The sequence below is a fragment of the Zalophus californianus genome, chromosome 10, assembly GCF_009762305.2.
Source record: "Zalophus californianus isolate mZalCal1 chromosome 10, mZalCal1.pri.v2, whole genome shotgun sequence".
Taxonomy (NCBI): domain Eukaryota; kingdom Metazoa; phylum Chordata; class Mammalia; order Carnivora; family Otariidae; genus Zalophus; species Zalophus californianus.
The window spans coordinates 33,865,069-33,892,966 of NC_045604.1; the positions used below are offsets into that span (position 1 = coordinate 33,865,069).

Below are 27,898 nucleotides of genomic sequence, written 5' to 3' on the forward strand. Positions count from 1 at the left end.
CGGCGGCCCGAACCCCGCAGCCCACGCCGGGTCCGGGAAGCCTCTGGGCTCCCGCGCTCAGGCACCGCCTCCGGGCGCCAGCTGGCCCCGCCCACTTCGGGAAGGCGCGCCACTTCCGCCTAAGCACCGGTCAAGGCCACGCCCCCGCGGGTGGCTCCTGACCCCCGGATCCCGGGGGATTGTTGCGTCTGTTTCCCGGGCCTGAGACGGTGTGGGCTTGGCGGGCTCTGAGGTTCCGTGGGCTTGGCGGGCTCTAAGGTTCCCGCTGGTCTCCTGCAAGATGACGGCGTCCTGCGCGCCGTGCGCCGCCTGTGGTTTTCGCCCCGAAAAGCGCTTTTCTTGGCGCTTGGTCGGGTTCCTTTTGGTGGCCCCAGTCCTCCTGCTCTCTCTAAACTCCGGTAAGAGCCTGGAGAGGGTGTGCCCTCTGGCGGTGAGCAGGAGCGGGTCGGGGAGCGGGCCGACGGGGCCGAGGGCCCAGGAGCTTCACTTTCCCTGACTTCGTGATCCTGATTTCACTATTGATCTGCTTGCACTCACACAAGTAGAAACAGAAACTGTTTTGCTCACTTAGAACCCCAGTGCCAGGCACACAGTGGCAGTCGAGAAATCGTTGCTAAAATTTATGGGGAGTGGCAGACAAATCAAAGCATGCTATGAACAAGTACGTTATAACCCAAGACAAGTGTTCTGGAGGAAAGGAGCTTGATTCTCTGATAGCATTTAACAATGACTAGGGGCCGGGGCAATTTCTCTTACTGAAGAGGCCAAACTCTGCCTCTGTGGGGCTTCTGTACTTACTAGTCCCTCGGACTTGGAACATTCTCTTCCGGCCCCTTGTCTGTCAGGCTCCTTCTTACCCTTCAAGCCCAGTTGAGATGTCACCCCCTCAGGAGGCCCCTCTCTGACCACCCTGTCTCAGATAGACACACACACTCCAGCCCAAATCCCCCCTGACTGGGAGTCACTCTTGCAAAACTGTCTTCCGCTCTCCCTACTAGAATGCAGAGATCTTCTCTGTCTTGTCACACTTGTGGTTCCAGATTTGCAGTTTTTTGCCCAGTGTCAACACTCTTGTATAACTATTGAGTACCAGAAAGTGAAACATACAGTATATTTACTGTAATTAAGCTGGGACTTAGAGTGGGGGCAAAAATTCCTCCTGCTGCCAGGAGGAAGGTTCTTTAAACACCCGTCCTTAGGATGGCCTTTGTGCGGTGCCTAAGCTCAGTCTGGGGAGAGGCTCTGTATTCCACTGTTTATGTGGAGTCTGCAGGGCTCACAATACTCTAGTCTTGCTTGTTGCTGATCATCAAAAAGTTCATTTCTGTGGGGGCAGTAGCGTGGGGAGGGGTCAGTGGCAATAAAAAGAAACCAAAAAAATGTTTTAGAAAAGGATCAAGTTTAGATCAGGCTTGGAGCCAACAGTTGAAGGAGACCATGACTGTTGTTTGGAAGAGAGGAAATGAAATGAATAGGGTGCAACATGGAAGGTAACAAAACAGAAATGCAGAAAAGGAAACACAAGGCCAAGTTGAGAGTTCAAAGGTAAAGTCAGGATAGGTATGAAATTAAGAGAAAATACAAATGAGCCTCATTCTGTCGGGCAGGGAAAATCTGGCACTAGAACACACATGTGAGTTTTGAAGCAGCTCCCAGGCCCAGAAGCAGGTTTGTAAGCAGACAGTGTTGTGCCTGGAGGCTTGCCATCTCAGCGGTGGTTGCCAGCTACATGGGATGGTAGAAGGGAACACTTGCCCAATTCGGGACCAGTCTCCTTCTTCCAGAAGGGGTCTGCTTTTTGGACAAAACCCACCATCTCCTGCTGTGAGTGGTGTCTTTTTTAGGTCTTTTCTTTCTCTCTAATGGAGAAGGCAAGATGGATCCATAAGTGCTTACAGGGTAGTTTCTTATGTCCTTACTCTACATATTATAAGAGTGTATGGAACTGGTAAGAGCGCTCATTCAGCTCTGGCGCTAAGTATTACAAGTGCAGTGAGGTGTCACCCATGGTCCTCAGAAGGTAACCGTCTCGTAGGGAGTAGGAACAATAACGACTTCTGCTATGGAGTAGTCTGTGGAAGAAGTAATGGGGATCATGAGGACACTTAACCCAGTTTTTTTTTAAAGATTTTATTTATTTGTCAGAGTGCACAAGCAGGGGGAGTGGCAGGCAGAGGGAGAAGCAGGCTTCCCACTGAGCAAGGACCCCAATGCAGGGCTCGATCCCAGGACCCTGGGATCATGACCTGAACCAAAGGCAGACGCTTAACCCACTGAGCCACCCAGGTGTCCCTTAACCCAGTTTTTTGGTGAGAGATGTCAAGAGCCACAAGAAGTGGCACGTTGGCTGAAACGAGGATGAGTGGGTGGGAGGGTGGGAGGAATGCGGGGTCTCTGGTCAAAGCTGAAGTTAAATGATGCAGGGAGGTCTGGAGTGCTGACGTAATTTAGGTAATTTAGTGGACACTGCCGGGAATTGAATAGGGCTTGAGAATAGGATGCAAGAGTGAGCAGAGTCCTGATAGTGACGGGCTTTACAAGTCGGCTAGACATTGTCCTGAGGGCGTTGGGAAGTCATTGAAAGGTATCCGACTTGGAAGAGCTTTGGTCACTGTGTCCTATCAACGTGTCTCTGGCAGCATTGTGAAACATGAAATGAATGGAAAGGTGGTGAGGTAGGTAAGGGGGCCTGTTCAGAGATGGTGGTAGCACTGTAGAGAAGAAATGGCAGTGGTTTGAACTGGAGGGAAGGGTAGAATTGTGAAAGGTAGAATTGTGAGTTGTGAAAACTGTTTATCTTGTTTGTTGAGGCAAGAGGTCACACTCTGGCTTCATAATGTTATTTGAGAGAACATGACACGTTCCAAGTGGAGCCTGTGGGGCTAGAACCAAACCCAAGTCCATCTGCCTGATGCGCAGCAAAGCCAATCACAGAGACATTAGGTATGTAGCTAGGAAAGTTTATTTGAGAGGCAACCAAAGGAGGCAGGAGAGCAAGCCTGAACTCCCCTTTCTGAAGGGAGAGAGAACAAGTCTTTTTTATAATCATAGGGGTTGAGATTATATAAATATTTATGAAAGCAACAGGGAAACTTACAACTTATTCATGAGGAAAGATGGAGCTTGTACATTGAGTGTCATACATGCATACATACCATGTTCCCTTTGGGGTGGATACTCAGCATCAGAAGGAGGCAAAATTTAGCCCCTGACCTCAGGAAGTTATCTCAGGACAAGGAGAAGGGGCTACAGGCCTGCCCTGAGAGCCAGTATAACCTGGATTGGGTCTTAGACTCCTTATCTAGGGTAAAGAATGCACAGCCTTGCTTGTTCGTAGACTGGAGCCATATCTATTGACCTTGATTCCAGGCTTCTGCAGTAACAGCTCATGAGTTTGTTAGCAGGGTCTGAAAAGACACACTGATTATGGAGAAACAGTTCTCTGAAAAAAAATGTATAAACTTTCTGCTAGTTTCAACTCATTAACACTATGGGGTACAGTTTCAGGGAGGCAGTTGAATATATACAGTCGGCACCTTGGCTAGAGATCAAGCATGGAGACCAGGATTTGGGAGGCAGCTCTTCTCAGTGGTAATGAGGTCATGGGAGTATACACACTCACCCAGAGGGATGTGCAGAATGAAGTAACCAGAGGTCCCACAGCAACCCATTAGGAACATCACATTATGGAATTAAGCAGAGAAGGAAGGGTAGCCAGAGGACAATCTGCCAACCTGGGTGGTGTGCTTTCCTGGAAACCAGGGAGAGAGCTTTTCAGGCAGGAGAGAGCCAAGACTGATCAATGGCTGCAGATGTTATAGACAGAGTAACATTACCAAAGAAGAAACTGTTAAAATGAATTTACCAAGAAGGGAGTCAACTAATGACTTTGAAAGTAATTTAACTGATTTCATGGGCCCAGAAATGAGTGGGAAGTGAAAAATACAATTGACAGGTATAGATGCCAGAGTCTCTATTTGAGGAAGAAAAGAAAATTTAAAACTAGGTTGTGTAGCCAGAGGAGACATAGCGGGTAGGTCAGGTTTCATTGAGATTCCAGTTTTGGTAGGAGACCAAGATTTTCTGAAGGTAGTTTTTTGGGCAGGGCTGTAGGTTTGTGCTGGTATAAGAGAGTTATTTTAATTTTTGCAAGTGTAGAGGCGGACAGTTGTGTTGACCTATATTAGCACACTATTTCACTTTCCTGAAACTCCCCTGGAACACTGGGGAATTTTCTGCATGCAGCCTATGTTATTATATAATGGCATCTATTGTTAAAGTATTGTAATGCCCAAAAAAGCAACATTATTTTCCTGTAAGGTTATTCAGAGTAGTAAATTTTGATATTTAAATGGTATCTACTTACTTGTGAGAAGCTTAGTTCACTCATATGAAACATGAAATGGAGTCTTACATGAAAGACTTTAGTGCGTATTTATCTTCATCTATGAACTTCGTAATGCTTATTTAATAATTAATAATGCTTATTTGATAATCACTTGTTACTCTAGCATTTCTGAAGCACCCTCTGGGTTCACAGTGCATTAGAAAAAAGAAAACCTATGATCCCTGGCCTCTAGGAAGTTGCCTTCTGCAAGGAGACTGAGCCTGAAGTGAAGAGTTATCATTAGTTTGTTTCAGACTATGGAAGAGTAATTGGAGCAGAGTGCTATGTACTACAGAAGGCTTCTTAGAGGAGAGGCTAGTTTTTAAATGAATTTAGAAAAAAGTGGGGATGGTTGCATACCTATATATATTTTAAGACCATAAACATTGATTTTGTCTCTTCAATTTATCATTGCACGAAAATTCAGCTTATTCCCCATCAAATAAAATGCTAATAGCCTGTTATTTGAAGCAAGCAGGGCATATCCTCCACTACTCCCACCACCTGGGTAAAAGCATGTAAGTATCATTAAAAGCTTGCCAAGGATCTTTCCATTTGTTCTGTATTACCTACCTCCTGCCAGACCACAGTCCCTGGTTGGTGAGTGAGATAAACACTTACATGTATTTAAAAAAGACATAAAAAAAAAGACATAAAAAAGCATACCAAAAAAATTTCATGTTCTTATTCTCTTATCCCTAGATGCCTGTGGTGAGCCACCCAAATATGAAACTATGGCCTTGAGGGATAGCCCTAAAAAGTATTATGAAGTTGGGGAGGAAGTATATTATCAGTGTTATCCAGGATACTTAACTCTGCGATCCGTCGTGACTTATTGTGAGCAAAATCACTCATGGTACCCTCTTGAAGAAGCTTGTTTCAGTAAGTAAACAACAAAGAAAACAAACAAAAAAATTTTTTTTGCTTTTGCTTTCTCTAGAGATTTTTACAAATTTTAGGGTGCATTTGCCCCTACAGCAAGATTTTCTCATGTGAAAATTGGTTTCAGATAGTAGTATTTTTTCCAATATTTAAGAAATCCCCAGGGGATCTTTTTCTTGGCAATTGTTTACCAGGTTAAATGTGAATTTTAAGTTTGCATACCAGTTAGTTATAGAAAATGATATTGCATTAATTGCAGAGAGTAGTGCAGAATTTTGATCTTGATTTAAATCTGTTTTGAAATTGGTGTTAAAAAACAAATTTTAAAATTTTATTTTAGGAAAAGAATGTAATACTCCAGGACTCGAAAATGGTGAAGTCTTTGCCCCAAATTACACCTTTCAATTTGACAGTGAAGCTTACTTTTATTGTAATGAGGGGTAAGTTGCTCCTTAGAGGAAATAAGGTAAATGTTACTAATTCCATTTTTGTTTTGCTTCTCAAGCATTCCCATAAATGTTGCACTTATAAAAGGCCCAAGGGCCTTTTATAGAGACTGAAAAGATGCATAATTAATTCAAAGAAATTTACATTGAAGGAAAACAAAATTGTCTAATACTTACATATCTAATAAGTTTATTGTAAGTGTAAGCATCAAAAATGTAGTAATCATGGTGACTTTATCCTTGGCAAATTGCACCCTATTTAAAATGCCAACTTTCAGATTTGAAGGAGGACTCACAGAAATGTTGTGTTCTTGAAGTCCTGTATTTCCTTACTTACACTGTCCAGTGGTTCTATCCATTACAGTGAACTGGGTAGTGAAGTCTCCAACTCATAGAAATGACTATTATGTAGCAATGTGTATTTCTTTGTTCAATTCGGTCAGTTTTTGCTTCGTATGTTGTTTTTTTTAACGTTATTTTATTTTTTTTAAAGGATTTTATTTATTCATTTGAGACACAGAGATACAGAGAGAGAAGAGAAAGCATGAGCAGGGAGAGAGGCAGAGGGAGAGGGAGAAGCAGGCTCCCTGCTGAGCCAGGAGCCCGATGTGGGGCTCGATCCCAGGACCCTGGGATCATGACCTGAGCCGAAGGCAGATGCTTAACCATCTGAGCCACCCAGGCGCCCTGCTTCGTATGTTTTGATGGTCTGTCATCAGGCGGCATAAATGTTTACAACTGTTAAATCTTCTTGCTGTGTGAACCCTTTATTAATGTATAATATCCTTTGTCTCTCTTTTTTTTTTAAGATTTTATTTATTTATTTGACAGAGAGAGAGGCAGGAGAGAGAGAACACAAGCAGGGGGAGTGGGAGAGGGAGAAGCAGGCTTCCCGCAGAGCAGGGAACCCGATGCGGGGCTCGATCCCAGGACCCTGGAATCATGACCTGAGCCGAAGGCAGACGCTTAACAACTGAGCCACCCAGGCGCCCTATCCTTTGTCTCTTGTAACCTTTTTTGATTTAAAGTCTTTGGTCTGATATTAGTATAGACAACCTTACTCTCTTTTGGTTACTATTTGCTGAAATATTTTTTTCAGTCCATTTACTTTCAACCTGTTTTTGTCCTTGGATCTTAAGTGAGTCTCTTATAGATAGCATATAGTTAGATCATGTGTTTTCATCCATTCTACCAATCTCTGTCTTTCAATTAGAGAGTTTTAATCCATTTACATTTGAGGTAATTACTGATGAGAGAATTACTTCTGTGTTTGTGCTATTTGTTTTCTATATGCCCTATAGCTTTATTGTGGCCCTCATTTCCTGCATTAGTGTCTTCTTTATTTGCTTATTTGACTTTTTGTATTGAAATGTTGGAATTCCTTTCTCATTTCCTTTTGTGTATATTCTATGGCTGTTTTCTGTGTGATTATCATGGGGATTATATTTAACATCCTAAAGTTATAATACTCTAACTTGAATTTGTACCAGTTTAATGTCATAACATACAAAAACTCTGATCCTTTATAACTCCACCCCACCCCATTTGATTGTTTATTACACAAAATTACATCTTTATACATCCTGTGTTCCAAAACATAAACTAATAGTTCTTTTAAATTAGTTCTTTAAATTATGTAGAAAACAAGATTTGGAGTTAAAAACCAAAGTTACAGTAATACTATATTTTACATTTCTTTTTTTTCTTTAATATTAGTCTCTTAAGTTACAAAGAAAACAAAAATTACAGTTATAAGTCATTGTTACAATCATACAAGCTGTTATAATTACCCATGTATTTATCTTTAGTGAGATATTTATTTCTCCGTATGGCTCAAAGATACTTTCTAGTGTCCTTTCATTTCATCTTGCAGGACTCCCTTAAGCATTTCTTATTTCTTGCAAGGGACATTTGGTGGTCACTAACTCCCCCAGCTTTTGTTTATCTATAAATAGTCTTAGTTTCCTCGTCACTTTTGAAAGATAGTTTTGCTGGATAGACGATTATTGGTTGACAGTTCTTTTCTTCTAGCACTTTTTTTTTTTAAGATTTTATTTATTTATTCATGGGAGACAGAGAGAGAGGCAGAGGCAGAGGGCTCCTCTGCAGGGAGCCCGATGTGGGACTCGATCCCAAGACCCTGGGATCATGACCTGAGCTGAAGGCAGATGCTTAACCCACTGAGCCACCCAGGCACCCTCTTCTAGCACTTTTTTGAGTATACTGTCCCATTATCTTCTGGCCTCCAAAGCTTCAGGTAAGAAATCTGATAATATTATTGAGGATCCCTTGTATGATGACTCACTTCTCTCTTCCTGCTTTTGCGATTCGATTCTCTCTTCATTTTTGTCTTTTGAAAGTTTATTATATGTCTTAGTTACTCTTTGAGTTCATTTTTGCCTGGAGATTGCTGAGCTTCTTGGATGTTTATAGTCATGTCTTTCATCACATTTGGGATGTTGTCAGCCATCAGATATTCTCTCTGCCCCTTTCTGTCTCTCTTATCCTTTCGGGACTCCCACAGTGTGTATGTTGGTCTTTTTAATGGTGTCCCATAAGTCCCTTAGGTTCTGCTCACTTTTCTTCACTCTTTTTTCTTTCTTGTCCTCAGACTCAATAATTACCATTGTTCTGGCTTCATGTTCACTGATTTCTTCTGGTGCTCACATCTACTTTCAATGCCTTTAGGGAATTTTTCATATCCCAGTTATTTGACTTTTATGCTCCAGAATTTCTTTTTGGTTTCTTTTTAGGTTTTCTGTCACCTTATTGACATTTCCATTTCATTCATACATCATTTGCTTCACTTTCTCCAGTTCTTCCTTTAGTTCTTTGAGCATGTTTAAGATAGTTATTTTGAAGTCTTTGTCTAGTAAATCTGCCATCAGGTCTTTTTCAGGAACAGTTTCTGTTGATTTATTTTTTTCTTTTCAATGGGCCAAGCTTTCCTGTTTCTTTGTATATCTTGTGATTTTGTGTGTGTGTGTGTGTGGAATACTGGACATTTGAATCTAATAATATGGAAATAAAATTCTTCCCTTCCACTAGGACCAATGTTTTATGTCATTATTCATATTTTTTGTGATTGTGGTAGGGTATCTCTGTTGAGGATCAGCCTGACATTTATTTATTTATTGTTAATTTAAAATCAGTTTAATTAATATATAGTGTATTATTAGTTTCAGGGGTAGAATTTAGTGATACATCAGTTGCATATAACACCTAGTGCTAACTACATCAAGTGCCCTCCTTAATGCCCATCACCCAGTAACCCCATCCCTCCACTCACCTCCCCTCCAGCAACCCTCCGTTTGTTTCCTATAGTTAAGAGTCTATTATGGTTTGTCTCCCTCTCTGATTTCATCTTATTTTATTTTTCCTCCCCTTCCCCTATGTTCATCTGTTTTGTTTCTTAAATTCCACATATGAGTGAAATCATAAAATATTTGTCTTTCTCTGATTTATTTTGCTTAGCATAGTACCCTCTAGTTCCATCCATGTTGTTGCAAATGGCAAAACTTCATTCTTTTTGATGCTGAGTAATATTCCATTATCTCTATCTCTATCTGTGTATCTACCTATCTATCTATCTATCTATATCTATTTCACATCTTCTTATCCATTCATCTGTCAATGGACATCTGGGCTCTTCCCATATTTTATCAGCCTGACATTTAAACTAACAGTCTTTCCAGTCTTTTCTGAGACTTTCCTTGGAAATACAACTCACTTCTTAACTTCTCTTCACATATGCACTTGGTTTTGAATATTCTAGTCTTTAATGTTTGGCCCCAGAGAGGGAAAAAGTGAAAAATGAAGTGGAGAGCAAAGAGTACTGGATTTTTACATTCCCTGAAAGTCACTTCAGACAGTTAGAGAGGGGCTTACGAGAGTTAGGAGTACATATTACAGCAGTGGCTGCCCACCTCTTTGATTGCTTACCTGTGATTGGAGTCGGAATTCAGTGATAAGAGCAAAGGTCCCCAGTATTTGGAGGACAGGGTCCTTTTTGCCCACCCTCAGTCTCTGAAACTGCTTCTAAGCTGCTCCAGGAACACATACACAGCTGCCTGCAGGGGTAGGAGATACATACCTGACACGGTGCTAAGATGATATTGACTGAAATCAATACAATTTACCTGTCCAAGTCTTTCCTTGGAAGTTGCAAGCCATCATCAGACTCGAGCTCCAAAACAGTTCCATTAGGCAGATTCTCCCATTGCACTTGTTGTCTGGTTGGGGAGACAGATTCTTAGTGCTTCCTACTCTGCCATTTTCCCAGAATCCTTCCCTAAATACCATAATGTAGAAAAAAGGCAACTGGATCCACATATAAACAGTTTCACTATTTTTTTTTAACTTGACCGAGTAAAAATATTGGAACATCCAGTTAGTAGTTATATAGAGTAAGCCTGCTAGGCAGTTTGAGGGATACAAAAAGTTTAAGTTTCTTTCTTCTCAAAGAAATTGTAGACTTGTTGAGAAACACAATGTATAGAGAGGTGTCAAAGCAAAATAATAAATGAGAAGCAGCAAATAAATAGAATTATTCATGATTATTACAGTAAGAGTCCAGCAGAAGAGAGTACCATGAATTTAAATCACAAGAGAAAATTTCACTGAGTAATATTCCTGATCTAGTCCCAGAAAAATATTCTTACCTAAAGAATATTAACAAGAGCTAAAAATTGCCTAGCACTCAGTAGGTACCAGATGCTAAGTCATCTAATCCTTGAAACAATCCCATGAAGTATGCACTGTTATCCTCTTTTCACAGACGAGGAAGCTGAGCAAGGGGACCATTAAGGGACTTGCCTGAGCTCAGATAGAAAGTGAGTCATGGAGCTGGGACTCAGATCCAGACAGGCAAACTCTAGGGCCTGATCTCTCTACCCAGTTGTTGTTTTTACTGAGAAGAATGGTGTGAACATAGGCATAGAAATGAATGTGTAATGTGATTGCTGGAGATAGCAAAGAGGTCAGACTGACAGGTACAGCAGATGTATTTAGACATCTTTGCTTTTGGTCAATGACGGTTCAAATGCAGAAACTCTATTTATTTATTTATTTATTTAAAGATTTTTTTTTTTTTTTTTTAATTTATTGGACAGAGAGCACAAGCAGGGGGAGCAGCAGGCAGAGGGAGAGGGAGAAGCAGGCTCCTTGATGAGCAGGGAACCCAATGTAGGGCTCCATCTGGGATAATGACCTGAGCTGAAGGCAGATGCTTAACCATCTGAGCCACCCAGGCACCCCTAGAAACCCTATTTAATTAATAGCGGATATGGTTAGCACTTTCACTACATAATGTTATTTAAGAAACTTCTCCCTCAAACTACTGTGTAGAAAAGCAACAGTGTTAAAAATTTTCATTTTTACATGCATCTTGTTAACTAATAGAGAAAACAGTAAGTTTTTCTTTTCTCAGTTATTACTTATCTGGAAAAAAAGCTCTACTTTGTGAACTTCGTGGGGATGATGTGTTTTGGAGTGATGAATTTCCAAAATGCTATAGTAAGTAAATTTTCATTTTAGAATTTAGACAAGCAAGCCTCAATCTTTTGGGCCTCAGATCCCCTTTATGCTTTTAAATTGACAAAGATCCCAAAGAGCTTTTTTTTATGTGGGCTGTGCTTATTGATATTCATTATATTGGAATAAAAAAATGAGAAGTTTTAAAGATAATTATTCATTCATGTTTAAGAATAGTAAGCTCAGTACGTTAACATATGCAGCATATTTTTATGAAAAATAAATTTTCCAAACCAAGTACTGAAAATAATGCCATTGTTTTACATTTTTGCAATCTCTTTCATATTTGGCTTAAAGAAGGACATCTGGATTCAGTCTGTTGTGAAAGCACACAATATGTAGCCTTGGAAAATTTCACTGTATGTTCATAAGGATGAAAGTGAAGAAAGACAATATCTTGGTATTATTGTGAATCACTTATTTAGCAAATGTATATATGTGTGTGTGTGTGTGTGTGTGTGTGTGTGTGTGTATTTGCAAATGGATATACTTAAAGAATTTCTCAGCTAGCAGTAAATTTTATTTTTAATCACAAACATGTCTTCTCATTAAAATTTCAGTACCTTTAATGATGACTAGAACAAAACTTAGCATGGCCTTATAAAGTAATAATAGGTATTTCATATAGGTATTAAAGAAAATGAGTTTTGTGTTTTGAAAGTTTATTTCAAAGGTTTGAATTTGGGATCATTCATTTTGTCATAGAAGCCTAAATAGGTACTAGATTCACAGCTAGCTTGTAGAAATTGTTAATGAATTTACTGAAGGCAGTTCATAGGACTGTATAATGCTATCTTAACACTTTTCCTTTTGCCCTTTATTTCCTCTTTTTATCTCCTTTTTAAGGGATTTACTGTAAACCACCTGCAAAAATAAAAAATGGAAAATACACCAATAGTCACAGAACTATATTTGAATATAATGAATTAATTACTTTCAGTTGTAACCCTTCACAAGGACCAGATGAATTTTCACTTGTTGGAAACAGCAAACTTATTTGTGTTGACAATAACAAGTGGAGTAGTAGCCCTCCTGAGTGTAAAGGTAGTGATATTTCCATTTATTTCCTTCTTCATTTGTAAATTTTAAATTTGGAAACATTTTATAAATAGTTTTATCTATAAGTAAAAAAAATAGTCATATATGCTTCCTCCTTCTGTTAAATTGACTTCCAATGTAGATTAATACAGGTTAAGTGAAATCAGTTCTAGTTACAGAGTGCCCTGCTCTTCATCCCATCTGTTCTCAGCATTCTAGTTCACACAGGATGAACTACTGTGTATATGCACAAGTTAGGAATTTTTTGCTTGAAAGAACCCCAAAACTCAACACATACTGGGTTAAAAATAAGAAAATCTTTTCTTATATTACAAGCTATCTGAGAGTTCTGGCTACAGGAAAAATTGTAAAAGACTAACCCTCTCATTGCCAAGACTGGAAAGCTCTGGACAAAACATATTTTAAAAACAATGTTCATGACACTGGAGAGTGATCAAAAGCAGGGAGGCACTAGAGGAGATTTGACTCTTGGAAGAAAGGGACCACTGAGTAACAGCAAAATATTTACTCTTTTCTGTCTTTTTTTTTAAGATTTTATTTATTTATTTGAGAGAGAGAGAGAACACGAGTGGGGGGCAGAGAGAGGGAGAAGCAGACTCCTACTGAGCAGGGAGCCTGACGTGGGGCTCAATCCCAGGATCCCAGGATCATGACCTGAGCCAAAGGCAAACGCGCAACCAACTGAGCCACCCAGGCGCCCCAAAATATTTACTCTTTTCAAGTGCACATGGAACATTCTTTAAGATAATTTTTAACAGATTTCAAAAAATTGAAATTATTCAGAATATATAACTGATTACAATGGAATGAATGTAGAAATAAAACAGATAACCTAGAAAACCTTCAACAATTTGATAATTATGCAAGACACTTCTTTTTTTTTTTTAAAGATTTTATTTATTTATTTGACAGAGAGAGACACAGCGAGAGAGGGAACACAAGCAGGGGGGAGTCGGTGAGGGAGAAGCAGACTTCCCGCAGAGCAGGGAGCCCAGTGCAGGGCTCAATCCCAGGACCCTGGGATCATAACCTGAGCCGAAGGCAGATGCCTAATGAATGAGCCATCCAGGCGCCCCTATGTAAGACACTTCTAACCAACCCCTGAGTCAAAGAAGAATTCACAAGAGAATTTATTTCTGTTTTGAATTGAATAAAAATGAAAACATGGCATATCAAATTTCAAAATTTGGTACATGAAAACATTGCTTAGAGGAAAATTTATAACCTGAAATAGTTATGTTAGAAAAACAGAAGTCTCGATAATCTCTGCTTCCAAAAAAGAAGAGCAGATTAAACCCAAAACAAGGAGACAGAGGAGATAATATCAATCGAAGTAAATCAATGAAATTGAAGAGAGAAAATTAATGAAACCAAAACCTGGTTCTTGGAGAAAAATCAATAAAACAGATAAAGTTATAGCCAGGCTGAAAGAAAAAGAGAAGATACTTTATCAATATCAAGAATGAAAAAGAGGACAACACTAAATATCCTACGGACATTTAAGGGATAATAGGGGAATATTATGAAAACAACTTTATGCCTATAAATATGACAACTTATATATGAAATTGACAAATTCCTTGGAAGACACAAAATACCAACCAAGGCTCACTTCAGAGATATACATAACCTAAATAGTCATCTTCTTCTTCTTTTCTTTTTTTTTAAGTAAGCTCTATGCCCAATGTGGGGCTTGAACTCACAGCCCTGAGATGTGAGCCAGGCATCTAAGCCAGCCAGGCATCCCTGAATAGTCTTATATCTATTAAAGAAATAGAATTTTTAGTTAAAAACCTCCCCACAATAAGAACTGCAGGCCCGGATGGCCTCCCTTGAAAATTCTAACAAACAGTTCAGGAATAAATAATAGTAGCTCTACGCAAACTCCTCAAAACATTTAAGAGGAAAGAATACTTCTCAACTCATTTCATGAGGACATCATTATCCCGATGCCAAAACCAGACAAAAACTTTGCAAGAAAATGACAAACAATATCTTTAATGAACATAGAACCAAAACGTCTCAAAATATCGACAAAGCAAATCCTGCCACATATAACCATAATAATACATCATAGCAAAGTAAGATTTATCCCATAAATGCAAGATTGGTTCAGATTTAAAAATTAATCAGTGTAATTTACTATACCAAGAGACTATAAATAAGAAAAAAAAATGATCCTCTTAATAAATGTTTAAAAAAAAAGCACTTGACAATTCATCTTTTTCAGGATAAAATTTCTCAACAAACTAGGAATAGAAAGGTAGTAACTATCTCATCTGATAAAAGGCATCAACAAAAATCTCAGAGCTAACATTATATTGAATGATAAAAGACTGATTTCCCCCATGGTAGGAGTAAGAGAAGGAAATCTACTCTCACCACTCTATCCAGCATTGTACAGGATGTCCAGCTACTACAACAAGGAAAGAGAAAGAATTAGGCATACATATTGGAAAGTAAGAAATAAAGTCACTGTTCACTTAGGACCCGATGGTCTGTGTAGAACAAAGACAGAAGTTCTAAAAAGGTTGCAGAATATAAGATCAACATACAGAAGACAGTTATAAGTCTGTATACTAGCAATAAACCATTAGAAATTGAAATTTTTAAAATTATTTACAGTAGCTCCAAAACATGAAATACTTGAGTATAAATCTAACAATATATATGAAAGATTTTAAGGCTAAAACCTACTAAATGCTAATAGAGGAAATTAAAGAAAACCTTAATAAATGAAAGGATAGACATTAGTTATGGTTTGGAAGATTCAATATAATAGTCAATTCTCTGTAATTTATCTAAATTCAGCACAATCCCAATAAAAATCCCAGCAGAACTTTTTGTATAAATTAAACTGATTCTAAACTTTATATGGGAAAACAAAATAACTAGAATAGTGAAAATAATTTTGAAAAGAATTGGTGGATTCACTCTACCTGATGTTAAGACTATATAAAGCATACTTAAGGCATATAATCAAGACAATGTGGTATAGGTGAAAGAATAGCCATATAGAGCAATGGAATAGAATACTAAATCCAGAATTAGATGCTTGCCAATATATCCAGTTGATGTCCTTTAGGTATACAGGTATACAAACAATTCAGTGGAAAAACAATAATCTTTTCAACAAATGGTAGAGCACAATAATTAGACATCTATGTGCCACCCCCCCAAAAAAAACCAAAAAGGAAACTTGACTGAAGTTAGCACCAGCCAACGTTTATTCAAAATGGATCATAGAGATCCAATAATTCCACTACTGGGCATACCCAAAGAAAACAAAAACACTAATTTGAAAAGATATAAGCACTCCTTTATTGCAGCATTATTTACAATAGTTGAGATACAGAAGCAACCTAAGTGGCCATCAATAGATGAATATCTAAAGAAGATGTGTTGTATGTACACACACACACACACACACACACACACACACACACACACACACACACACACACACACTGGAATATTACACAGCCATAAAAAGGGATGAGATTTTGCCATTTACAAAAATACGAATAGTCCTAGAGGGTATTATGCCAAGTGAAATAAGTCAGACTGAGACAGACAAATTCCATATGATTCCACTCATATGTGGAATCTAAAAAACAAAACAAATGAAAAAACAAACGAAAGTAGAATCAGACCTATAAATAAAGCAAACTGATGGTTGCCAGAGGAGAGGTGGGTGATGAACAAAATCAGTGAAGGGGAGTGACAGATACAGACTTACCATTATAGAATGAATAAGTCATGGAAATAAAATGTACAGTATAGGAAATGTAGTCAATGATATTGTATAGTGACAAGTGGTAGCTACACTTGTGGTGAGTAATAGCATAACATATAGAGATGGTGAATCACTGTGTTTTACACCTGAAACTAAGGTAACATGTATCAACTATACTCAAATTTCAAAAAATTTAAAAAATTAATAAAATTTAGGGGAAAAAATGAACCACAGATTTACATGTAAAACCTAAAACTGTAAGACTTTTGCAAGAAAACAAACAAAATATTTGTGACCTAGCCAAAGATTTCTTGAATACCACCCATAAAGCATGATCTTTTAAAGAAAAAAAAAGTTGGATGTTCCCAACTCAAAACTTCTGGTCTGCAAAAGAACTGTTAAAAGAATGGGAAAAAATGAGCAACAGACTGGGAGAAAATATTTGCAAAGCACATATCTGATAATGGACTTTTATCTATGATACATAAAGGATTCTCAAAGCTTAATAATTAAGAAGATACATAAAGAATTCTCAAAGCTTAACAATTTTTAAAAAATGAACAAAATATTTGAGTAGACCTATTTCAATAAACATGATATATGGATGGCAAAAAAGTACATGAAAAGTTTCTCAATATAATTAGTAATTATAGAAATGCGATTTAAAACCACAAAGAGATACCACTAAACACCTATTAGAATGACTGAAATTAAAAACAAATGACTAATACCAAGTACCAGCAACGATATAAAGCAATTGGAACTTTCATATATTGTTGGTAAGAATAAAAGTGGTATGACCATTTTGGAACCTATTTTTACATTTATTATAAAGTTAAACATATATTTACCATACAACTCATCAATCCAAGTAAAATGAAAACATGCTTGCATAGAAACCCGTGTGAGAATATTCAGCTGCCTTAGTTATAATCACCTCAGACTGGAAACAACCGATTTGTCCTTCAACTGGTGAAATGGATTAAAAAAAACAGGGGTACATCCATACAGTACAGGAATACTACTCAGCAATAAAAAGGAGTGAGCTCTAATCCATGCAGCAACAGGAAGGAATCTCAAAGGCATTATGCTAAGTGAAATAAGCCATACTCAGAGGCAGTGATCCCATTATGACATTCTGGAAAAGCAGCTGTATAGAGATAGAAAAGCGATCAGTGTTGGGCTGGTTGGTGAAGGTGGTTGTGGGGGTGGGTAGGGTTGATTCCAGAGTGGCATGAGGACATGTTGGGGGGTAATGGAACTTGTCTGTGTCTTTATTGTGGTAATTTCATGATTTTTTGCATTTGTCAGACCTAATACAGCTGGGTACTGGAAAGGGTGAGGTTTACGGTAGGTAAGTTGTGTCTAGCCAACATGAAGAAGCCATTGCCGGTAACAGCAGCTTAGCACAACAGTGCGAAACTCAGGGAACCTGAAGTCAGGAGAATGTGATTTGAAAAATCATTAAAAAGAGAGAGAGAGACTTACAGACCTGTGGAAGAGTAGCAAGAAGTCAAGCATACATGCTGTGGGAGCTTCAGAAAGAGGAGAAAAAACAGGATGGACAACGATTTGAATAAATATTGGCCAAATATTAACCACATTTGTCCCCAAACGATAACGTCACAGAACCAAGAAAGTCAGGAACCCCCACTACACTAAACGCATCAGGGTAAAACTACTGAAAACAAAAGGTGTACGAAGAAAAGCAGTCGGGAAGAGGGGAGCATAAACGCCTGTCGCACTGTCCCCGACCCCAGTGTGAGTGACAGCTGACTTGTCCTGAGGAACGGTGGAGACTGGAAGACAGTATCTGCTAGTGTGCTGGATAAACTTAATCTAGAATTCTCCGTCAAGGAGAAATCTTTCAAAACTGAAGATGAGGAAATGAAACATTTGGAGATAAACCCAAGCCAAGGGAATCACGAGCCGACCTGCACTGTAGGAATTGCTACCGGAAGTTCCTCAGGCTGCGGGAAAGTCAGAATCCCTGGGAACAGGGCAAGAACAGTCCTCTGGTTGAAAAGGCTGTCCACTCTCTGGCCCTTCTCTCTTGCTCAGATTTAATGTCCTAAGATGTTCTGTTATACTCACTGCCCAGCCCTGTGGTTTTTGTCTTTGTTTCCAAATTCTCCTAAGCCCATTAATCGATTCTGAAATCAGTCCTATCAGGTCATGACTAGTAGTTTACCTCTTCAGAGGTAGAGTGGAATGGGAAATAGCAGAGCCCGCTGGTATGAGGCTCACTTGTATTTTAGGCCTGTGTGCTCATGTACTGGTTTACAGGGTAAAATGTGTTGTCTGAGCTCTGGGTTGCAGGCCTTTCCATTTCTTGAACTTCCCGGTTTGTGTATGTTGTTGCTACCTGAGCACTTCCTTTTTGCCTATCTTTGCATGGCTACCTGCTTTTCAACTTGTAAATGTGAACTCAAATATTGCCTGCTCAGAAGGGTGTTTCCCACCTTTGTAGAAAAGCAGGGTATGCAATCAGTGTCAACATGACCTTCAGAAAGCCCCTAGAGCAAAGGAGGATCAAAAGTTGCTCTTGAACTTACCCCAGATTTGTATGTGGCAGTCAGGCCTTTCTCAAACCTTGTCAGTAACAGGAAAAAATGTAGGAAAGCCAATAAACTCTAATGCTAGTCTTTTCTAGATGGAAAAAAGTTATTAGATTTCTCTAAATCTGTTTCCCTGGAGTTAAAATGTACACACGTATGCAGGTTTCTTGGGTGTCTTTTTTTTTTTCTTTCTTTTATTTAATACCTTGCCTTTCATTCCTTGTATGTTTCTTCCTGCTGGGAATTATTAGTTTGTATATTTTTTTCTGCTCCTATGTTAGATCAGCTTTCCATTAATTATGGACTTTCTCCACTTTTCAGTGGTCAAATGTGATTATCCAGTAGTTGAACATGGAAGACTGGTATCAGGAATCAGAGACAAATATTCCTACCAAGCAGTGGTTCTATTTGAATGCCTCCCAGGCTTCTATCTTAATGGCAGCAACCCAGTGTTCTGTGGTGGGAGAAGTACCTGGGAGCCTGTGATGCCAAAATGTGTCAGAGGTACAAATGTCTTTTTCCATCTTTTTGTGTTAGCTTTTATTTCTTCTTCCATATCATTCAATATCAGTGATACTGAATCATTGAAAAGAGGAAATTTTACTACTTAACTCTGTCTTATATTTATTTCCATGATGGAGGCATGAGATAATATCTGTGTTGTGATTTTGTATGTTTTCATAGGGTCTTAACAGGGCATGTACCTCACACAGGTATATAAATTTCTCTTGTGTAGTATTTGTAAGAATGCATAGCGACCACTTTTAGAATAGATTGAAGCATGAGAATTTTTACATGAATAAGTCAAGAATGAAAGGCATAATTCATATAAATGAAAGCAGTAATTCCCAAGTAGTTGATCCTACATTATTTGGTTTTTCAGGATCGGTTTCTCCCAATGTAAAACCTCCAATTTTGAGTCATTCAGATTAGTACTTTCCTGCTTATATTTAACAAAAATCCTTTACAGTTGTTTTATACTCATTCATCATTTTTAGTAATGAAAGAATGAAGGACATGTTTATAGCCATTTTAGTTGTTATGTATAGTTATTCTAAAATTTTTTGGCATAGTCTGCAGATATAAACACGTATGTAAATTGGGCAAGTTACACAAAGTGTAAAAGGGATGCATTTAGCACTTAGCACAGTGCCTGGCATATAGGAAGCTCCTAAAGGTAGCTCATATGACTTATTGCATCACTCAGATTAATATTAGTAAACAGGAAGGTCTGTGGCTTCTATTTTTTAACATGTCATTGACTTTGCTGTTTATTCCTTTTAAAGGTGATCTGTTGGCTCCTTTAGGGTATCTTCCTGGTCTAGGACTGTGTCTCAGTTGCTGGACTGTAACCAGTTTAGTGTTTTTTGTTTTTGTTTTTATGTAGCACAATTTAAACTGGGAAATTTCTGCTATCTCCAGTAAAAGACCTGAATGTCTTCTCTCACCCCCACCCCTTCCCGCTTCATATAATTATTCTTTTTCTTTTTATTGGGCATTTATTTTTATTTGGCAATTGTACCTAAATTTCATAGCAACCAAAAGACAGGAAAAATCCTTATTCATTGAAATGAAATGGAGGATTTCTTGCAGGGACTGTGTCAGCTACTCTACTTAAGACTTGAAAGCTGATTTTGCTATAACGGAAGGAAATATCTTCCTGATTTCAGTGCTGCTATCTCTGGTCTCTCTTTGCCTCAGAAAGGAAGAGACAACAGGAGTAGTGGGAGGAGCATTAGCCTGGGCTGACCTCATCAGGGTCCTAGTTGGGCTCTGCTTACTCAAGTAACCTTATTTCTGTGGACTTCACTGTTTCACGAAGGTGTTGAACTCAAACAGATCATGAATACTGGCTTTTAATTTGTTTGTATATTTCCTATGGCCATATTATTTTAAAGGATTTGGGGAAATTATGCATATTAACATGGTAATGAGAATACTTCTTTTTATAATTCCTGTAAACCCAGTATCTGATAGCCTCGTGTACTTTAGTTGAGTGCTGTGAGGTTTGGAAGGAAAGAAATGGTTTTTTGGTGGATTGATATATTAAGATTGCATATGAAATTTATACTCCTTGACCCATCCATGTTTACTCACATGGTCCTGGTGGCTATATGCACTGTGGTGTACTATGTTTGTTGATATGTTCTTTTGAAGGAGTTGAACCATGACCATTTCATAAAGGATTTATAAAACACTGATAGAGTTTAGGGTTTTTTTTAAGATTTTATTTATTCAAGAGAGAGAGAGAAATCACAAGCGGGGCAAGGGCAGAGAGAAAGGGAGAAGCAGGCTCCCCACTGAGCAAGGAGCCTGATGTGGGCAAGATCCCAGGACCCTGAGATCATGTCCTTAGCCAAAGGCAGACACTTAACTGACTGAGCCACCCAGGCGGCCTTAGAGTTTAGTTTTTGAAAGAATTGTGAGAAGAAGCTTATGAAGAGGAGAAACTACAGGGGTCTTTTTTAAAAAATAAAAATCAAAACTCTCCATGGGATTGTCAATCATTTTTTATCATCGGCTAGAGAAAGACTATATCAAAAGGATCAGCAACATATAATGGTGTTAAGGCAGATCTAAATGTGCAAATATGTTTTAAAGGGCCCAAGAAATAGTAGGCAGAAAGGAAAAAGATATAACTTTTTATGTAGTATGATACTACTTGGATGGTATTTTTTCTTAAGATATGTGTGTTTACTCTGAACACGTTATTTTTATGATTTACTATCAGTTAACTTCTAGGATTTCCATATAAAATACAAAGTTGTAGTGAACGTTCTTATATATGCATGCTTATATGCTTGTACAAATACATATTAGGTTAAATTCCCAGAAGTAGAATTGCAAAGTTTCGAAAGCATGTGTATTTTTCATTTTAAGAAATAATGAATCTTTTTAAAAAATAAAAAATCAACATTAAATCCATAATTTTATATTGATAAGGTGGGTGAATTGAATCAAATTTATTTTTTCTAGGTTTCAAGCCTACTCATCCAACCAAACCTCCAGTTTCAAAGTATCCAGGCACAGTAATTCTTTCTCTTGCTTATATTGTTAACAACTTTATAAGGTGATGAGTACAAAGTTATGTCTTATTCTAATTTGCATTTCTTTATCAATGAAGCTGAACTTTTTTTTTTGGTCTACATTGATTTATCCATACCCTTTGCTCATTTTTTAAAATTAGATTTCTAAAATATTTTTCTTGTTGATTTGTGAGAGCTCATTATAAGTTAAAGCCCTTTTAATATGAAGTGAACATTTTTTCAGGGGTGTTTTGGCCTTATTTTCACTAGTCTGTTTTCTTTTAAGATTTTTTATTGTATGCTATTAATTATAGATTGCTCTTTTTTAAGATTTTATCTATTTATTTGAGGGGGGGAGAGAATGCACAAGGAGGGGGTGGGGCAGAGGGAGAGGGAGAAGCAGGGAGCTTAGCAGGGAGCCTGACTCCATCCCAGGACCCCGGGATCATGACCTCAGCCAAAGGCAGACACTTAACTGACTGAGCCATCCAGGTGCCCCTAGATTGCTTTTTATAACTTTTTGTTGCATGAGAGGTATATGAATATATTTTTGTAAAATTTCAAACATTGTGAAAGTTAATGAGTAAAAAATTATCCTTTTTCTCTAGTCTACTACCTGAATTAATCACTGTTAATAGTTTAGGGTATTTCTTTATTTCTGTACATCAGCATCCTTAGATGTGTAGTTATAAATATAGTTGGGTATTTTTTCTTTTATCTTAAACAAAATTGACATCATATTGTATATATTTTTTTGAAACTTGGACTTTTTCCATTTAATGTTTTATATTGGGGTTCTATTTAGATTTACTGCCATTCTTTTCAATGAAGACTTTGAAATGTGTACCGTATTTATTTATTTCACTATTCTGTTAGTGGTCTTTTACATGTGTAGAAATTTTACATCAATATGTAGATGGATTAATAGATATAACCACCTTTTCCCTAATGGCTATGTGTGTTGTGTCTTTCTTATAAAAGCTTTAGATCTTCCTCATGCTACAACTTTATAAACATTTTAATCCTGAGTTCTGATTGCAGTCTTTGTATTTAAATCATTAGTGCATCTGAAAATCATTATGGTGTATGGAGTGAGATCGAGTTTCTCTCCCCTTAACCCACACCTACCCGGTGGCAAAGTGCAACATTTGTTGAATAAGTTGTTCTTTCTCCAACTGTTTTCAAGTGCCAATTGTTTTGTCATTAAATTAATAGTTGTTCCAGTCATCTTTGTTTCCTTGAACTCTAACCATTCTCATGACAGTACTGAATCATTTTTTTCCACTCTAATACTATGATCTGTTTTAATATCTGGCAGAATATTTCCTTTTCAGAAATGTTCAGACTGTTCTGTTAATTTTTCTAGATAAACTATTATATTTTATTACTATTTTAACCATTTTAAGTGTACACTTCAGTGGCATTATTGTATCCACATTGTTTGTAACCATCACTACTATCAACTTTTTCATAGTCTCAAATTGAAACATTGTACTCATTAAACAATAACTCTCAATTCCCCCCTTCCACCCAGCCCTGGTAAACATTCTGTTTTCTGTCTTTATGCATTTGACTAGTCTAGGTACTTCATAGAAATGGAATTATTTCTGCCTCATTTCACTTAGCATAATGTTTTCAAGGTTCATCCACCTTGTAGCATGTATCAGAACTTTATTCCTTTTTATGGCTGAATAATATTACATTGCTTTTTATATTTTGTTTATTCATTCATCTATTGATAGACATTTGGGTTGTTTCCACATTTTGGCTACTCTGAGTAATATTTCTCTGAATATTGGCTTTCAAGTGTTTGGATCCTGTTCTCAGTGGTAAACTTGAAAATTGAAAATTTTCAATTTTGAGTCCCTGGTTAACAGTTTTGGGGTGCTGTATACCTAGGAGTAGAATTGCTGGTTATATAATAATTCTATGTTTACATTTTTGAGGAACAACCATACTGTCTTCCGCAGTGGATGTACATTTTACATTCCCACCAGCAATGCACAAGAGTTCCAATTTCCTCACCTCTGCCAATGCATATTATTTTCTGCTTTTTGATAATAACCATCATAATGTATGTTAGGTAATATACGAGGTAGAATCTCATTGTGGTTTTTATTTGCATTTCCCTAACAATTAGTAATGTGTTGCGGAACTTTTCCTGTGCTTATTGACCACCTGTATATCTTTTTTGGAGAAATGTCTTTTCAAGTCCTTTGTCCATTTTTGATGGGTTGTGGTTCTTTTGTTTTTGTTTTGAGTTTTAGGAGTTCATTTTATATTTTGGATATTAATCCCTTATTATATGAGTTTCAGATACTTTCTCCCATTCTGTTGGTTGCTTTTTCACTCTATTGTTAGTGTTCTTTGATGTACAAAAGTCTTGAGGTTTGATGTAGTCTAAGTTATGTTTTTTCTTTTGTTGCCTATGCTTTTGGTGTCACATTCAATAAATCATTGCCAGATCCAACACCATGAAGCATGTAGTCTTATTTTCTTCTAAGGGTTTTATAGTTTTAGATCTTTAGGGTCTTTGATCCATTTTGAATTAATTTTTGTATTTGGTGAATGGCAAGAGTTAAAATTCATCCTTTTGTGTATGTGGTTATCCAGTTTTCAAAACCATTTGTGAAAAAGATTGCTCTTTCCCTATTGAATGTTGTCAGCACCCTTGTGGAGAATTACTTAACTATATACCCAAAGGTTTATTTTGTGGCTTCTATTCCATTGGTCTGTAGGTCTGTCTTTATGCCAGCACCATTCTGTTTTGGTTATTGTAGCTTTATAGTACGTTTTGAAATCAGGAAGTATGAGTCCTTTCAACTTTGCTTTCTCTTTTCAAGATTGCCTAGTCCCTTGAGATTCTGTATGAATTTTCAGATGGATTTTTCTTTTTCTGCAAAGAGCATCATTAGGATTTTGATAGGGCTTGCACTTCATCTGTAGATTGCTTTGTATCATATTTACATCTTAACATTAGTAGGTCCTCCAATCCACAAATACAGGGATTGCTTTCCCTTTATTTCTGTCTTTATAAATTTCTTTCTGCAATATTTTATAGTTTTCAGTGTACAAATCTTTTACCTCCTTTGTCATGTTTATTCCAAAGTCTTTTACTCTTTTTGATTCAACTATAAATGGAATTGTTTTCTTAATTTCCTTTTTAGGTTGCTTAATGTTAGTGTGTAGAAATGCAATTGATTTTCACATGTCGATTTTGTATCCTGCAACTTTACTGAATTCATTTATTAGTTCTACCAGGCCTGTGGTATGTGTGTGTGCATGTGTGTGTAATCTTTAGTTTCCTATGTAAAGATCATGTCACCTATGAACAGAGATCATTTTATTTCTTCCCAATTTAAATGCTTTTTATTTCTTTTTTAACTAATTGTTCTGATATGAACTTGCAATATTATGTTGAATAGAAGTGGCAAACACAGGCACCCTGTCCTGTTCCTGATCTTAAGGGAAAAACTTTAGTCTTTCGCCATTAAATATGATGTTGGCCATGCGTTTTTCTTAAGTGGCTTTTGTTACGTTGAAGAGTCTTTCTGTTCCAGATCAACTTCTAAATTGTTTTGAAGTCCTCCTCTATTTCTGATTTTAGTCATTTTACTAATTTCCTTAGTAACAAACCCTAAATTCTACAATGTGTAGAATCATGTTGAATTCAGGCTAATTTTGAGGATATAGTAGTGATAAATTTGCTTCCTATACCACAGAATATTGTCACAGGAAATATGGACAGGAAGAAGATTGTTGATGACATCAAATATAAATTTATAATTTATGATACCACTTTTATGGACAAACATTAAGGAAAATGAAGTTATAAGTAGGTTTATACAAAGGCAAAAAATAAAACCAGTGAATTTATGGATCTTTAAGCTTTAGTCTGTCTTTCTTTTTTAACTTATTTCCATTTTTTTCCCTAGGCTATCCCGAGCCCAACGACCCACTAATACTTGAAGACTTTGAGGAATTAGGTATTATTTTGGCTACTAATTACTCTGCATTATGAGGCCTTGGAGTTCTACGTGGACATATCTATCGTGTTCCAATCATTTGTAGTTAACGAAGGAACAAAGTTCCACAAAATTTGACATTTACTAGTTTACATTTTAGTAGTCCAGATAACATGATAAACGTAAGTGGTACTGTGTATGGAGATTTGTAGGTAATTTCCTCTAATCTAGGGAATTCTGATAGTCCTGGCTTTACTAAATAACCTGGTGTGGTACCAACAGCACAAAATAATGAAAAGTCAGGTTCCGGTGAAGAGTTTCACAAGATGGATCCTAAACCTGGACTCTGATTAGAAGGGTTCTATGATCAGAATGAGTTGCACACACTAGCGCTCACGCTAAAACTAGACCGAGGAGCAACTTCTTTGCAGTAGCGTATAGATGATCTGATCAGAGTTAAATGCAACTACCCCCTGGGACCCTTGTGTGCTCAGTCTTCAAACTGTTTTCATTTTTTCTCAGATGCAGGAATCATTGCTGTGATTGTCCTTACTATTCGTAAGTAGCCTGAACATTGATGCAACTTAATCAAAATATGACTGCAAAGAAGTGCATTATTTTTTTTTTAAGATTTTATTTATTTATTTATTTGTCAGAGAGAGAGTGCGTGCACACAAACAGGGGAAGGGGCAGGCAGGGCAGGCAGAGGGTGAAGCAGGCTCCCCACTGAGCAGGGAGCCCAATGCAGGACTCGATCCCAGGACCCCGGGATCATGACCTGAGCCAAAGGCAGATGCTTGACTGACTGAGCCACCTGGGCGCCCCTCGAAGTGCATTACTTTTTAAATGACTTTTCAGTTTCTATAGTTTCAATAGCTTGAAATGAAGTCCACCAGTCTAGAATAACCTGACCTTGTATATGATACACTACATTTTGCTGGTGAATGTATATTCTTTTATACTGTACATGTCCACTTATTAAAAAACCCTAAATACTACAATGCGTTTTCAGGATGACTGGGCATGAGTTTGCATTCCAAAGATGCTTTGGGTAATTTTCTAAACTAAGCAAGGATTCTTCTCTGGCTTCCTGTGGACTATTCAAGTGACTCCAGGGAATGGGCTTTAGATAGTAAAAGAGTCCAGATGAAGAGATATGTGCTTAAATAAAATAACATTTTCTAACTACTGAATGCAACCAACACTTACTTATTTCTACTGCTAAATTTTGAATCTTGACACGCAGCTCTCAGAGTTTTATGTCCTTTGTTTCCTGGTCTCTTGCAGTTGTTGGCCTTGTGGTACTTTGCACCTGCCTGTATAGATGTTTTCAAAGGGAGAAGAAAGGGTAAATAAAAGCATGTTCCTTCTAACTAACTCATGGTCCTTCTCAGTCTTGACGTCATTTTGTGCAGCTTTTCTGTTTGTCCCGCATACCGTCTTTTTTTCGAAACTGCGCTTGCATGGGGGCGCCATCCTGGCTGCATGTGTTTACTGCAACGACCTCAGGCTGCTCTTACTGCCCCTGCAGTCAGAGGACTCTGTGCAGAGTGGCCGTGGCTATTAGGACTGCAAGAAACGTTTCTGTGGGATTTGAGAGTTAGGTTCTGTAGCAGATCACGGACCATTATGGGGCCTTCCCCACCCAGCTTTACCCTGTGTCCTACATTGCACTGATGGCTAAGACAAAATTTAGAACGGCTCACTGTGGAGGCTTGGACAGTTGTATTCCTTGGAATTTGTATGATCAAAGTTTCCATTTGTCTGTGTAACTTAGGTAATTGTAAGAAGCTACATAGGTTCTCATTCACATTCCCAATTTGATTTGTTTTTATGTAGAGTTGTTACTTATACTTGTTGAACTGGGGAAGGAAAAACAGCACTATTTGATTTCCCTCTTATGTTCTCTTAATTTACTAGGTTGCAGTAAAACTGATAGGATGAAACTAAACATTACTGAGGGTTAAGATTTACAAGGCACCTCATTATCTTTGTTTTTTTATCTTTGTTTTTTCTATAAAACTGAAAAAAGAGGAGGCTTATAATAGAAAAAATTTGTACAAGTATCTATAGAAAATAGGGTTTTTAAGCATCAAACAAATTTTAATGAAATGTCTTTCAATTTAGTAAAAGACTTAGAACAAATCCTAGAGCATAGACCAAGATTAGGTGCTTTGAAACTTCTGATTTTTTAGTGATTTTTAGTCATTTTCTTTCCCCGTAGCTTTGGAAATAGCTTTAACATCAAACCTAATAATTTTAGGGACGCCTGGGTGGCTCAGTTGGTAAAGCATCTGCCTTCGGCTC

At 37.6% G+C, this 27,898-nt stretch overlaps 1 protein-coding gene across 4 annotated transcripts; it reads left to right on the forward strand.

Moving 5' to 3' along the window:
• The first annotated feature begins 133 nt into the window (after positions 1-133).
• LOC113933205 (membrane cofactor protein) lies at positions 134-27,898 on the forward strand. 4 transcript variants are annotated; one of them, XR_003523295.2, is made up of 10 exons: positions 134-398; positions 5,090-5,269; positions 5,610-5,709; positions 11,144-11,229; positions 12,094-12,291; positions 18,922-19,104; positions 21,577-21,629; positions 25,562-25,612; positions 26,114-26,149; positions 26,879-27,898. XR_003523295.2 is itself a non-coding variant. In XM_027613098.2 (10 exons), the coding sequence occupies exons 1-10, from the start codon at positions 281-283 to the stop codon at positions 26,941-26,943; spliced, it is 1,065 nt and encodes a 354-aa protein (XP_027468899.1). In that variant the 5' UTR covers positions 134-280; the 3' UTR covers positions 26,944-27,897. The 4 variants fall into 4 exon arrangements, 2 of the variants coding, with proteins under 2 accessions (XP_027468899.1, XP_027468900.1); XR_003523296.2 differs by having other exon boundaries at positions 21,577-21,616; XM_027613098.2 differs by having other exon boundaries at positions 21,577-21,624; positions 26,879-27,897.

What these genes read in the sequence shown, in the direction of transcription:
- LOC113933205 (XM_027613098.2), top strand. Translation starts at nt 281, where the DNA reads ATGACGGCGTCCTGCGCGCCGTGCGCCGCCTGTGGTTTTCGCCCCGAA. An exon ending in TCCAGTTTCAAAGTATCCAG is followed by an intron (nt 21,625 to 25,561) that starts GCACAGTAATTC and finishes TTTTTTCCCTAG; the next exon opens with GCTATCCCGAGCCCAACGAC. An exon ending in TGTGATTGTCCTTACTATTC is followed by an intron (nt 26,150 to 26,878) that starts GTAAGTAGCCTG and finishes GGTCTCTTGCAG; the next exon opens with TTGTTGGCCTTGTGGTACTT.